This window comes from Hermetia illucens, chromosome 2 (assembly GCF_905115235.1).
Source record: "Hermetia illucens chromosome 2, iHerIll2.2.curated.20191125, whole genome shotgun sequence".
NCBI classification, from domain to species: Eukaryota; Metazoa; Arthropoda; class Insecta; order Diptera; family Stratiomyidae; genus Hermetia; species Hermetia illucens.
This window is the reverse complement of record NC_051850.1, coordinates 126910554-126925312: the sequence shown is the minus strand read 5'-3', so window position 1 is coordinate 126925312 and position 14759 is coordinate 126910554. Positions and strand designations below refer to the sequence as shown.

At 42.7% G+C, this 14759-nt stretch overlaps 2 protein-coding genes across 2 annotated transcripts; one reads left to right on the top strand and one right to left on the bottom strand.

The window, feature by feature from the left end:
- The first annotated feature begins 2818 nt into the window (after positions 1-2818).
- LOC119649695 (brachyurin-like) lies at positions 2819-3936 on the top strand. The gene is made up of 3 exons (XM_038051962.1): positions 2819-3314; positions 3377-3475; positions 3580-3936. Exons 1-3 carry the CDS (start codon positions 2858-2860, stop codon positions 3876-3878), a joined length of 855 nt encoding a protein of 284 aa, XP_037907890.1. The 5' UTR covers positions 2819-2857; the 3' UTR covers positions 3879-3936.
- Positions 3937-10177: 6241 nt separating this feature from the next.
- On the bottom strand, positions 10178-11284 carry LOC119649694 (brachyurin-like). The gene is made up of 3 exons (XM_038051961.1): positions 10793-11284; positions 10632-10730; positions 10178-10527 (listed from the first exon to the last, which is right to left on the bottom strand). The coding sequence occupies exons 1-3, from the start codon at positions 11247-11249 to the stop codon at positions 10229-10231; spliced, it is 855 nt and encodes a 284-aa protein (XP_037907889.1). The 5' UTR covers positions 11250-11284; the 3' UTR covers positions 10178-10228.
- Between the last annotated feature and the right edge of the window lie 3475 nt (positions 11285-14759).

Genomic DNA, 14759 nt, shown 5'->3' with positions numbered 1-14759 from the left:
TCAAATGCCTTATCTGGGTGCAATCTTGACGCTTTTAAATCCCCAGTGGCAAGTGAATTCTCGTTAACACGAATTGCATAACCATACCATCGAAGCCGCCTCTCTTGCAACTTTTCCACAATCGGTGCAACCCCATAACGATCGTGAATATCCTCATTTCGGATGCGATTACAACGTGTCACGCCATTAGTCCAACGTAACATTCATTCTGGCCAGATCACTGTCGCTGACAGTGATTGTGCCTGTTTCATGGGGATCGGTCGTCAAAAATTCAGTTTCGTCTAGATTCAATCTGAGACCGTGTTGCAAATGTTGATCATTCATTTTTGGACAAGTTGCTCGAGATCATTTTTGCTATCAGCTGCTAGGAAAACATCATCCGGATAAAACGGTGTGTAGGGCGCTGGACGCTGGATATCCCGTGTGACGGTGCCCATAACAAAAACAAAGAGGAGTGGTGAGAGGGCACTTCCTTGATGAATACCAACAGAGACACGAAGCGGTTTTGATAGACCCGCCATACTTCGAACTTTACTTTTCGGATCGTGGTAGGGCAATTGAACCCAGCGCACGAGTTCTTCTGACACTAAATGTTGTCGTAAAGCATACCAAATGAGTTCGTGGAGCACACAGTCAAACGCTTTCTCTAGATCCAGAAATGCAATGTAAAGAGGGCGATGCTTCTCACGGCATTTCTGCATGAGTAACCGCGCAGCGTGTATTGCGTCGGTAGTTCCGCTGTTTTTGACAAATCCGGCTTGATTCACGGTTATTTCAACGATTTCGCGAATACGGTTGTCAAGAATGCTCTGATACCGACTGATTTCCAGATTCGTCTTTGAAAAGGCATACTCCGTCGTGATCACCAAAGGAGAAGAATGATCGACAGATGGTTTCGAGTTTTTTAGGATTACGGACTTAACAATCTTCACGGGTCAGTTATCGAATATTGCGGGTGAAACTTGGCCAACTAAAAGAAACATTTTTGATCTGGAGCCCAGATACTCAAACATCGCTGCTAACGAGGAAGCTGACAGACTGGCTCGCCAAGGGTTTGAATCCTCAACAGTCGGAAAGATCCAGCTATTTAACGTTCGGTCACCCACTGTCAAATTTACTCTGAAGGGTGAAATAAGAAGAATTCACGCAGCCAAACGGAGAAATTTTGACCCTTACCGGCAGTTACATACCTGTGAATTAAAGTGGGAACCTGTCTCGGGGATTTAATCCCACGGTCTTCTCATGACATGACTGATTTTATGATCAGAATCAGAGGCCCACTGTGTCAAGCTACAGCGGTACCAGTCTATACCGAGTGCATCACTCAGCATTCACACCGGTGGATGCAAGACCTACCAAAATCTCTACGGATCTCTATGGAATACGACACCCGAGTCGAAATGCAACAGCACGTTTGAGGCCCGAAGGCCTCTGTTCGCTTGAACGCAATCACAACCTTGTAAAACTCCCACTAGGGAGTCAACCACAACAACTGAGCTGACGCACATACAACACGAATTCTCCTGAAGTATACTAATTCAGGGGTTACCCCGGTTCCCATGGCAAGGTTTCGTGACCTATTGCCACCCCTGTCTGTCTGTCCGCCCACGCATTTTTCTCGAAGACTGTAGTAGCAATTGACACTAAATTTGGTACAAAGATGGGAACCGTAAACGCTGTACCTTAAGATCTCGCTGACAAGTTGGCTGCTGCAGTTTCTACCAGGCTACCACTTTCACCTATTCATAAAACTCCAGCTAGAGTAAGTCTTAGTCCACGTGAGTCGAAGGCAAGATTGCTCGATGTTCAATGCTGTCTCTAGTTATTGAGAAGGAACTACAGGGAACACGTAGGAGGATCAGCAACAGCAGGGCCCTAGGAATGGACGAAATTTTTACCAAAATTTTGAAGCTTTCAGTGAGGCCTGCGTTTAATTTATTCGCCAGTACCTGAAGGTACCTAAAGGAAGGTATATTCCTTTCCCCGTAGAAAAAGCAAAAGTTTTTTGATGCTTCCTAAACCCTATAAGTCACTTGCACACCTTATAACATATAATCCGATTTATCTGTTGCTTATAGTGGGGAACACGATGGAAGGCAACAAATGTCAAACTGGCAATTGACGTGGTAAATTCTAGCGAGAATGGTGTATATTGGTGTCGAATATCAAAAATATTGCCTAGTCGGAAGTGCAACACTGTTGTATTTTGACAATTATCTATAAAAATAAAGTGTGTAAGATGCAATTGGTACACTAGAATAACAGTGAAATTGTGAAAGTAGTAGCCGGGGCAGCACTTTCGATATTTTTATATATTAAAAGCGTATCTCTCCCTATTATCCCCACAATTACATTTGAATATAATGAATGCTCAGTGAATTGCAGTCTTAATTTTTCACCAATATTATTCAAATATAACAAGTAGCAGATTGTTTAAGCTTTAATTAAATTAAATTAAATTTGTGAAAAAAATTCTGTTGGTGATTCATCTTGAACTTTCTTTTGTCTAATAATTCCATTCATTCATTCATAATTTTGAGATCGATTTTGATTTAATTTTGCCATCCAGTAAGTAAAATAATAGTATACAGTTTATCATTCATCCATAAGCAATTTAAACAGAAAAATTTGTCATTAACAAATCGTGATCTGGAACTCCACACAAATCCAAAGACCTTGCGATAAGTTATGGCTATCATACTGGGGATTGCCACGCGTTAATACAAAATGGGGCATTGTTCATTAATTAATACAGGCTTATCTTATAGCTTCTTCACTAAAATCAGATTTCGATTCCACTATAAATATCATCCCTGCAACTTCAAACAGTCAATAGTGGCTTCGTTGCTTTTCGAAAATGAAGACTGTTGTTGTAGCACTTTTGGTGGCCGCAGTGGCCTGCGCCTCCGCCGATCCCGTTGACTGGGATAATGTCCAATTCATGGATGTCTACCCACCCGGATTTGGCAAGGTTTTGCCCGGTGATTTCCTCGACCGCATTGTTGGTGGAAAGAGTGCCCATGAAGGTCAATTCCCCTACCAAGTTGGTCTTCTTTTGGACGTTTCTGGAGGACAAAGTTGGTGTGGAGGTTCATTGATTGCCAAACGTTGGGTTCTCACTGCTGCTCACTGTGTCGATGGAGTCTCAGCCGCCACCGTCTACTTGGGAGCTGTTGAAATCAAGAAAGATGAAAAGTCTCGTCAAACCATTCGTGTTGACAAGTCACACTTCCGCATCCACAGTGGCTGGAACAGCAGGACTCTCATCAACGATATTGCCTTGATCGAATTGACTGAAGATGCTCGTTTGGGCGGTAAGTTAAAAAATTCTAGCATTACCGTCGGAAATGTGCTTTAATTGATCCTTCCATTCTAGCTGACATCAAGCTCATCAAGCTTCCATCAGACAGCGAAGCCAAGAAAACTTTCGTAGGTGACACTGCTGTTGCTTCTGGATGGGGACGTCCTTCTGATGGTAAGTGATTTTCGTTTTCATTTCAAGTTAGACGCCACAACTTCCACAAATGTCCTCGCTTGCTTTTAGACTAGTTCAATTAACAATTATTTTTCCATTTGCAGCTTCCAACTCCGTATCCGAAATCCTCCGTTACACCGACCTTAAAGTTATCTCTGAAACTGAATGCAAGAAATACTTCGGAAGCTCTGCCCGTAGCTCAAACATTTGCACCAGTGGATCTGACAAGAAGTCCACCTGCAACGGAGACTCCGGTGGTCCACTGGCCATTGGTGAAGGTGATGGTCGTGTAATCATCGGTTTGACCTCTTACGGAAGTGCCAGCGGATGCGAAAAGGGATACGCAGCTGTATTCACCCGTGTTGGATCCTACTTGGATTGGATCAAGGAACGTATTCATTAAATATGTTTCAAGTAGTCTTTCAAACTCGAAATAAATTTGAGAGAGTATGAAAAGAAAATGCACTTTTTGAACTAAAGTTAACATTCAAATTCACCAAGGCTATTTCTGTATACAGATGATATCTAGTCAAGGTATAGTAGTCCCTTCAGAAAATAAATATTTCATCATCATTATCAACGGCGCAACAACCGGTATCCGGTCTAGGCCTGTCTTAATAAGGAACTCCAGACATCCCGGCTTTGGGCCGAGGTCCACCAATTCGATATCCCTAAAAGCTGTCTGGCGCTCTGACCTACGCCATCGCTCCATCTTAGGCAGGGTCTGCCTCGTCTTCTTTTTCTACCATAGATATTGCCCTTATAGACTTTCCGGGCTGGATCATCCTCATCCATACGGATTAGGTGACCCGTCCACCGTAATCTATTGAGCCGGATTTTATCCACAACTGTACGGTCATGGTATCGCTCATAGATTTCGTCGTTATGTAGACTACGGAATCGTCCATTCTTATGTAGGGGGACAAAAATTCTTCGCCGGATTCTTCTCTCGAACGCGGCCAAGAGTTCGCAATTCTTCTTGCTAAGAACTCAAGTCTCCGAGGAATACATGAGAACTGGCAAGATCATTGTCTTGTACAGTAAGAGCTTTGACCCTATGGTGAGACGCTTCGATCAGAACAGTTTTTGTAAGCTGAAATAGACTCTGTTGGCTTCCAACAACCGTGCGCGGATTTCATCATCGTAACTGTTATTGGTTGTGATTTTCGACCCTAGATAGGAGAAATTATCAACGGTCTCAAAGTTGTATTCTCCTATCCTTATTCTTCCCGTTTGACCAGTGCGGTTCGCTGTTATTGATTGGTTGGTTTTCGGTGCTGACGTTGCCATCATATACTTTGTCTTGATCTCGCGCCGCCTGCTCGATCTGGGTGAAGGCAGTTTGTATGCCTCGGTTGGTTCTTCCCATGATGTCGATATCATCAACATAGGCCAGTAGCTGGGTGAACGCTTGCGCAGAGAGAAAATCTGATCTGTTACTGATTTCCCTGGAGTGAAGCCTCTTTGGTATGAGCCAATGATGTTCTGGGCGTATGGGGCTATCCGGCCTAGCAAGATAGCGGAAAATATCTTATAGATGGTACTTAGCAACGTGATACCTATATAATTGCTGCACTGTGTGATATCTCCCTTTGTATGTCTGAGACAGATAATGCCTCGTTGCCAATCAATCGTCAGCCATTGATTCGCTGTCCCATACCTTGAGCATCAATTGATGAACCACTTGGTGTAATTGGTCGCCTCCATATTTAACCATCGGCTCCTGGCGACTTATGATTGTTTAGCCGATGAATTGCACGGACTGTTTCTCCTATACTTGGTGGTGGCAGTATATGTCCGTCGTCTTCAGTTGGCGGGACCTCCAACTCACCGATGTTCTGGTTGTTAAGTAGTTCATCAAAGTACTCAATCCATAGCTCCAATATGCCCATTCTGTCGGAAATCAGATTTCCCTCTTTGTCTCGGCAGGATTAGCATCGAGGTGGATAAGCGTTCATCCTGCTGACTTGTTGGTAAAACTTCCACGCCTAGTGTGGTTGCTCCCTGTACTTTTCGAGTTCACAGACCTGTTGGTTCTCCCAAGCTTCCTTTTTCCATCTGTGAAGTCGCTTCTCCGCTCGACGGAGTCCGTGATAAGTCACTGCGCGTCTCTGGCCCTTCATTTTACTGAGCAGCCTGTGTGCTGAATTTCGTAGAATTTGTTAATTGCGGTGGTGAAGGAAACAGAAGCAAACAGCGACGATTTTGCTATCGTGAACTGACATCATCATCATGGCAAACCACCATACCATGAGTGTAAGGACTGCTAGAAATTATTTTCGACAACACCGCGTGCACCGAGCAGATCGATGCCCTACGCAATATCTTGAATCATTATCCGGAGCTTAGATCTCCGCTTCACCTAGGCTTCATGAATTGGAATGGAATGTTCTACACAATAACGGTAGACCGGAGGAATTAATAGCTATTATTCAAAGGAGATATGATTTTAAACACTTACGTGTTGAGTCGAGGGTAAAATCTCTGAGGAAGAAAGTCCAAAATGCGGTCCGCCAGGTTCAGTGGACGAAGTTTACTCAAACACCTACATAGACGCGGATGACATTTCCTTGCTCTCTCACCTATTTGAAAGCTTCAAGCTTTTCTTAACTCATGTGTTTTTCGTGTCTTCAACCTAAGGCAATAACAAATGAAAGACTTCGCTGGCCCTGTGGTGATAAATATCGTGAAGCTAGCTTCACTTCAGAACGTGTTATGCCGATCAATAGCTATCTCAAATGCTTCCTTGGTTCGCAAGAACTAGGAGTAATCTATTCCAGTTTGCCCGCCCTAACACTTCCCCCATAGTGTTTAGAAGACATATGGATATCTTGGAGGATAGCTCGTTGGGAGGATTAGTAGCTTTAGACAGCAACGTTATCTTCCCCAACAGGTACGCTTCGAATAAGTCTGGTTCTGACTGTACAGCAAACTTAGGGTTTTTGTTTGATGCACCGTTCAAGCTCGGAACGTCTATTCTTTAGCAGTTACCAGAGTTGTGACTGATGCGTTCAGAGGTCTCTGGAAACTATCTATCCGATATTAAGGGAATAACCCTTGGATGATTTCCAAGAAGAAAATAGTGTTTCGTCGGCCCATAAAAACTCTCTTGGCGGTTTCATATAGCTTTAGGTCCATTTCTGAGCAGTGCTCTTTAAAGTAATCTCTTCCGCTTTCCGGATATTCAGCTTAACGGTTTTGCGCGCTTCTTTATAGACAAGTTTTGCCCGTGAGTAATTTTTGCGGGTTGGTGATTAAAAGGTACCCAGTTCATTATTCTACCAGTTGTGAGCCTTCCGCGAGAGAACGTGCTTCTCCTAGGCATAGGTGGGTCATATGCCCTGGCCATGCATGGCGTTATTTGAAGAACCCGCTCCATGGAAGTGCCTGTCTTATTAGGGTCGTTTACCCACACCTCCATCAATGTTTGCTCTTTCACTACTTTGACTTCGAGCATTGTCTGCCTTGGCAAACGCCCACCCATATCGCCATTCTAACAGCTGTGTCTCTGGAGCACGACGGTATTGTTTTTTCGTCTGTCTTGAACAAATAGAGTCGGCGTCGAAATCCTTTCAGCTCACCATTTTTTGGGTTTACTGCTTCGTTAACGTCAATCTAAATCACTTGTAGCGTTTGATGTCACGGCGCCCGAAACTGGCTACCACCAAGGTATTGAGAACGAGGAGTACCGATGGCAAAAAGTCATCTTGTCCACTTCCGAAAGCCATAGATATTGGGGTCTTGAGCCCATGTGTATAACTTTCTGGCTATTATTCCAGTAGCCAGATTATAAACACACCGTTTTATCAAACGGAGATCCCCATTCATGTCAAAATGGATTATAACATTTTTTATCAGTGAACGCAGCTTTGCGATAAGTGAAAGGATTGTAAATTACAAAGTAATCACTTAAATCAAGGACCCTCCCCAAATCAGGGAAAAACATGGTAATGTTCGTATATTCCGACATCTGTTCAAATAAAGATAATTATAGTATATTCTTATATTTTATAAATTTATGGCAAACCCTTTTTAAGTTCGTTCAAAGACCACAAAATTGTAATTTTAATAAAGGAGCCCACCTAGAGCAATCGTTGTTAGTATGATTTCAATGGATAATTCAAATATGTAAAAAAATTACTTAGTTGGCAGCTCAAAGCACTCAAGTCCTTTCTTATTTCGCAAGCTTTTGCGAATCTGACACCATTATCCAGAGGCAAAGAGTGCGCGTGTCTTCGTCAGGCATCTGAGAGCGTGTCTTCGTCACAGATCTGAAAGGGGTGGGCAGTGTATATGTAACGCAGGGCCGTCTAGTTCACTTCCTCACATTGACTGCATACAGCCGAGAATATTACTCTAGCGGCCTCGGGGTCATTCGCAAAGACTTTCACCTGCCGGTAAGAGTCGGTGCTCAAAGGCTGAACCAATACCACGTGGGCAAGGAGAACCTCCACAGTGGTGGCACCGGGAGACGCTGTATCACATTTGTTTGCCGCCCCTGATCCAGTTGGCGAATGCTCCAAAGGCCTTATTAGTGCGATCAGAACCGTGTCTGTATGGGGACTCACCTGAAGTGGCAATAGGTCACGAAACCTTGACCATCCGCGTCTATATGTTTGAGTAAACTTCGTTCATTGAACCTGGCGGACCGCATTTTGGACTTTCTTCCTCAAAAATTTTACCCTCGACTCAACACGTAAGTGTTTAAAATCATATCTCCTTTGAATAATAGCTATTAATTCCTCCGGTCTACCGTTATTGTGTAGAACATTCCATTCCAATTCATGAAGCCTAGGTGAAGCGGAGATCTAAGCTCCGGATAATGATTCAAGATATTGCGTAGGGCATCGATCTGCTCGGTGCACGCGGTGTTGTCGAAAATAATTTCTAGCAGTCCTTACACAATGGTATGGTGGTTTGCCATGATGATGATGTCAGTTCACGATAGCAAAATCGTCGCTGTTTGCTTCTGTTTCCTTCACCACCGCAATTAACAAATTCTACGAAATTCAGCACACAGGCTGCTCAGTAAAATGAAGGGCCAAAGACGCGCAGTGACTTATCACGGACTCCGTCGAGCGGAGAAGCGACTTCACAGATGGAAAAAGGAAGCTTGGGAGAACCAACAGGTCTGTGAACTCGAAAAGTACAGGGAGCAACCACACTAGGCGTGGAAGTTTTACCAACAAGTCAGCAGGATGAACGCTTATCCACCTCGATGCTAATCCTGCCGAGACAAAGAGGGAAATCTGATTTCCGACAGAATGGGCATATTGGAGCTATGGATTGAGTACTTTGATGAACTACTTAACAACCAGAACATCGGTGAGTTGGAGGTCCCGCCAACTGAAGACGACGGACATATACTGCCACCACCAAGTATAGGAGAAACAGTCCGTGCAATTCATCGGCTAAACAATCATAAGTCGCCAGGAGCCGATGGTTAAATATGGAGGCGACCAATTACACCAAGTGGTTCATCAATTGATGCTCAAGGTATGGGACAGCGAATCAATGGCTGACGATTGATTGGCAACGAGGCATTATCTGTCTCAGACATACAAAGGGAGATATCACACAGTGCAGCAATTATATAGGTATCACGTTGCTAAGTACCATCTATAAGATATTTTCCGCTATCTTGCTAGGCCGGATAGCCCCATACGCCCAGAACATCATTGGCTCATACCAAAGAGGCTTCACTCCAGGGAAATCAGTAACAGATCAGATTTTCTCTCTGCGCAAGCGTTCACCCAGCTACTGGCCTATGTTGATGATATCGACATCATGGGAAGAACCAACCGAGGCATACAAACTGCCTTCACCCAGATCGAGCAGGCGGCGCGAGATCAAGACAAAGTATATGATGGCAACGTCAGCACCGAAAACCAACCAATCAATAACAGCGAACCGCACTGGTCAAACGGGAAGAATAAGGATAGGAGAATACAACTTTGAGACCGTTGATAATTTCTCCTATCTAGGGTCGAAAATCACAACCAATAACAGTTACGATGATGAAATCCGCGCACGGTTGTTGGAAGCCAACAGAGTCTATTTCAGCTTACAAAAACTGTTCTGATCGAAGCGTCTCACCATAGGGTCAAAGCTCTTACTGTACAAGACAATGATCTTGCCAGTTCTCATGTATTCCTCGGAGACTTGAGTTCTTAGCAAGAAGAATTGCGAACTCTTGGCCGCGTTCGAGAGAAGAATCCGGCGAAGAATTTTTGTCCCCCTACATAAGAATGGACGATTCCGTAGTCTACATAACGACGAAATCTATGAGCGATACCATGACCGTACAGTTGTGGATAAAATCCGGCTCAATAGATTACGGTGGACGGGTCACCTAATCCGTATGGATGAGGATGATCCAGCCCGGAAAGTCTATAAGGGCAATATCTATGGTAGAAAAAGAAGACGAGGCAGACCCTGCCTAAGATGGAGCGATGGCGTAGGTCAGAGCGCCAGACAGCTTTTAGGGATATCGAATTGGTGGACCTCGGCCCAAAGCCGGGATGTCTGGAGTTCCTTATTAAGACAGGCCTAGACCGGATACCGGTTGTTGCGCCGTTGATAATGATGATGAAATATTTATTTTCTGAAGGGACTACTATACCTTGACTAGATATCATCTGTATACAGAAATAGCCTTGGTGAATTTGAATGTTAACTTTAGTTCAAAAAGTGCATTTTCTTTTCATACTCTCTCAAATTTATTTCGAGTTTGAAAGACTACTTGAAACATATTTAATGAATACGTTCCTTGATCCAATCCAAGTAGGATCCAACACGGGTGAATACAGCTGCGTATCCCTTTTCGCATCCGCTGGCACTTCCGTAAGAGGTCAAACCGATGATTACACGACCATCACCTTCACCAATGGCCAGTGGACCACCGGAGTCTCCGTTGCAGGTGGACTTCTTGTCAGATCCACTGGTGCAAATGTTTGAGCTACGGGCAGAGCTTCCGAAGTATTTCTTGCATTCAGTTTCAGAGATAACTTTAAGGTCGGTGTAACGGAGGATTTCGGATACGGAGTTGGAAGCTGCAAATGGAAAAATAATTGTTAATTGAACTAGTCTAAAAGCAAGCGAGGACATTTGTGGAAGTTGTGGCGTCTAACTTGAAATGAAAACGAAAATCACTTACCATCAGAAGGACGTCCCCATCCAGAAGCAACAGCAGTGTCACCTACGAAAGTTTTCTTGGCTTCGCTGTCTGATGGAAGCTTGATGAGCTTGATGTCAGCTAGAATGGAAGGATCAATTAAAGCACATTTCCGACGGTAATGCTAGAATTTTTTAACTTACCGCCCAAACGAGCATCTTCAGTCAATTCGATCAAGGCAATATCGTTGATGAGAGTCCTGCTGTTCCAGCCACTGTGGATGCGGAAGTGTGACTTGTCAACACGAATGGTTTGACGAGACTTTTCATCTTTCTTGATTTCAACAGCTCCCAAGTAGACGGTGGCGGCTGAGACTCCATCGACACAGTGAGCAGCAGTGAGAACCCAACGTTTGGCAATCAATGAACCTCCACACCAACTTTGTCCTCCAGAAACGTCCAAAAGAAGACCAACTTGGTAGGGGAATTGACCTTCATGGGCACTCTTTCCACCAACAATGCGGTCGAGGAAATCACCGGGCAAAACCTTGCCAAATCCGGGTGGGTAGACATCCATGAATTGGACATTATCCCAGTCAACGGGATCGGCGGAGGCGCAGGCCACTGCGGCCACCAAAAGTGCTACAACAACAGTCTTCATTTTCGAAAAGCAACGAAGCCACTATTGACTGTTTGAAGTTGCAGGGATGATATTTATAGTGGAATCGAAATCTGATTTTAGTGAAGAAGCTATAAGATAAGCCTGTATTAATTAATGAACAATGCCCCATTTTGTATTAACGCGTGGCAATCCCCAGTATGATAGCCATAACTTATCGCAAGGTCTTTGGATTTGTGTGGAGTTCCAGATCACGATTTGTTAATGACAAATTTTTCTGTTTAAATTGCTTATGGATGAATGATAAACTGTATACTATTATTTTACTTACTGGATGGCAAAATTAAATCAAAATCGATCTCAAAATTATGAATGAATGAATGGAATTATTAGACAAAAGAAAGTTCAAGATGAATCACCAACAGAATTTTTTTCACAAATTTAATTTAATTTAATTAAAGCTTAAACAATCTGCTACTTGTTATATTTGAATAATATTGGTGAAAAATTAAGACTGCAATTCACTGAGCATTCATTATATTCAAATGTAATTGTGGGGATAATAGGGAGAGATACGCTTTTAATATATAAAAATATCGAAAGTGCTGCCCCGGCTACTACTTTCACAATTTCACTGTTATTCTAGTGTACCAATTGCATCTTACACACTTTATTTTTATAGATAATTGTCAAAATACAACAGTGTTGCACTTCCGACTAGGCAATATTTTTGATATTCGACACCAATATACACCATTCTCGCTAGAATTTACCACGTCAATTGCCAGTTTGACACTTGTTGCCTTCCATCGTGTTCCCCACTATAAGCAACAGATAAATCGGATTATATGTTATAAGGTGTGCAAGTGACTTATAGGGTTTAGGAAGCATCAAAAAACTTTTGCTTTTTCTACGGGGAAAGGAATATACCTTCCTTTAGGTACCTTCAGGTACTGGCGAATAAATTAAACGCAGGGCTCACTGAAAGCTTCAAAATTTTGGTAAAAATTTCGTCCATTCCTAGGGCCCTGCTGTTGCTGATCCTCCTACGTGTTCCCTGTAGTTCCTTCTCAATAACTAGAGACATCGTGTAGTTGCTGAATTTGTTCATCATTTGCCTTCCGTTGTTTTACTAGTTAAGAAAAAGAATTTTCATATTTTTTAGAAAAATCACGAGAAGGTCTCTTTTGGTGATCTTTATCGGCATGGCTTTTCATTACTACTCTTTAGGTCCACTTCAAAAGATTTTATCTTTTCAGATACACTATCGAAAGCTTCCTCGTGGACGATGAAAGTCGGGTCAAGTGGGGATCTGAGCTCCGGATACTGCTCCTCAGTGACCTAATAAGTCATTTAAACTTTGGAGATGTTCCTTGATGCATTCCAATATTTTGGCTATTCACTATTGTATTTCACTATTGTAATATATGGGTTGATGAAAGTTTGAAGCAACAAGCGAAAGCTGCATTCCAAAATTTAGACTAAATGGCGAAGCAGATTAAATGCTTTTAATGTATCGAAACAAATCATGTTTTGGATCACCGTCGTCGAAACAACACCACATAGTAGATCGAAAAAGTGCAATAACCTATCAGACTAGAAATTTCGGTTTTCTTGATATTCGTCATCTTTTAAAATTTGCCTACCGATTTCTAATGATCTACAACAATTTGATTAAGATCCATGACTCACTGCAAAACATATATCCAGCAAAGGTAGGCTGATATGATTGGACATTAGACATGACATTTCTGAGAAAATTCAGCTCGCTGTAGTATGTGACATTTGTTAGAATTGGTGGCGTTCCACGACTGGTGTTCTTTGTGATCGAAGTATCAACAAACATCTCAAGTCTAAAATTTACCGTAATGTCGTTTGTCCTACCGCCTTCGATGGTTATCAGTTTTGGCCGACTATAAAAGACAATGAACAGGGTTTTACGGTAATGGAGACGAAGATTTTACATTGAACTAGTGGCGTATGATCACGTAATTCCCGCTAAAGCGAATTCACTTACCAAGATTGGTCTGATCATTGAAGTCGATGGCTAGCGACTAAAAGGCCGGCTGAAACAATGGTGGCTTGATACGCTGGATAGGGATTTAAAAGCCCCGCGACTGCATCCAGATTAGACCTTTGATAAGACAAAATGGCGTAACGATTCACGCCGAGCCCGCTTGTAATTGGGGCAAAAGCTAAAGAAAAAGAAGAAGATATCTCATTCTGGTATTAGCTATTGGTTTCTCTGGAACACCCTTCTGACTAAAATATACCAAATCCGTTTTTAAGGTTTTCGAAAAATACCTCTAAATCTGCAGATAAAAGAGGAATATAGCTTTTGTTGTAATTTTTCTGACAGCGGTGAATACGCAAATACCTCGTCAATTATTAACAAAAAACCTGCGTTTAGAGCACTTAAGTGAAATTTTGGAACTATAAATTCAAAACCATTTCTGTTTACTTTACAAAATTTTTTATTTGTTTGCCAATATCCATATTTCGACGACTACTTATCGCCTTCCTCAGTTCTCACTGAATTATTATTAATATGTACCCCTTCAATAATTACACTTCAGGCTGGTGCCTTTCTTCGGAATTTTAGCGATTATCTTATCCTTCTACTACTTGAGAGATATCCCCCATTTCCAATATTTTCAAATAACTCCGCTACTTACGGTTCTGATGAAATCCAAGAGATGGAGAAGCAACAGTCCCACAGGATTGCTTGAATATGCAATTTCCTTAATCCGACAGGAGTCTTGCAATAAGGCTTAGTCCAAAAACCAACACTCTGGGCATAACAATGCATCTTGTGGAAGCCATCAGGAACTAATTCGACGCCGAATTTGCATGGCATGTGGCATGCTTACCAGAATACAGAAGGGCGGGCAGCGCTTTTCAGAGTTCCAGCATCCTCCTTCACTCAAAAACAGAATGTCCAAATGGAATTGTAATGACTTGGAAATCGGGATGGTCACAAATACAAGACGCAAAACAATGAGGGTTGGACTACTCTAAAACTTAAAGAAGGTAACGAAATTGACATTAAACGCATGTCCACACATGCGTGTATTATTGTATTTTATGCTAGCCAGGATCTAGTATGCGGATGTTCTTTTTGTAAACTTTAATCCCACACGTTCATTCACCAAACCTTCATGTGTAATTCAATCGACGATCGGGACCGCACCGAAGACGAAATGCCTTGAACAACATACGAGAAGCTGAAGCCAGCGGGAAAAAAATGTAGCGGCTCCATCATGGGCGGAAGGGAAGACCCACGACGGATAACATCCTCAATTGACTTTTTCCCTGTCTCAGATCCTTAAGAGGCGCGTCCTTCTGGGTATCACAACGAAACATCACGATCAATTTCGCCACCTTTTCAGCTTCTTTAAAAAGCTATCCTCTCTTCACCTACTCCGACCAACTCTTCAGCACGTCATTACAAATGTTACCCAATCTAACGCGATATACCTATGAAAGCTAGCCTTTTTCGACTCCCAACTTCATTTTGATGAATTGGCTTGGCTTCACGTACACTTGGACTTC

Excerpts from the sequence above, each read along its gene's own strand:
- LOC119649695 (XM_038051962.1), top strand. The coding sequence starts at position 2,858 with ATGAAGACTGTTGTTGTAGCACTTTTGGTGGCCGCAGTGGCCTGCGCC. Across the intron at positions 3,315-3,376 it reads TGAAGATGCTCGTTTGGGCG|CTGACATCAAGCTCATCAAG; the intron begins GTAAGTTAAAAA and ends CTTCCATTCTAG. Across the intron at positions 3,476-3,579 it reads ATGGGGACGTCCTTCTGATG|CTTCCAACTCCGTATCCGAA; the intron begins GTAAGTGATTTT and ends TTCCATTTGCAG.
- LOC119649694 (XM_038051961.1), bottom strand. The coding sequence starts at position 11,249 with ATGAAGACTGTTGTTGTAGCACTTTTGGTGGCCGCAGTGGCCTGCGCC. Across the intron at positions 10,731-10,792 it reads TGAAGATGCTCGTTTGGGCG|CTGACATCAAGCTCATCAAG; the intron begins GTAAGTTAAAAA and ends CTTCCATTCTAG. Across the intron at positions 10,528-10,631 it reads ATGGGGACGTCCTTCTGATG|CTTCCAACTCCGTATCCGAA; the intron begins GTAAGTGATTTT and ends TTCCATTTGCAG.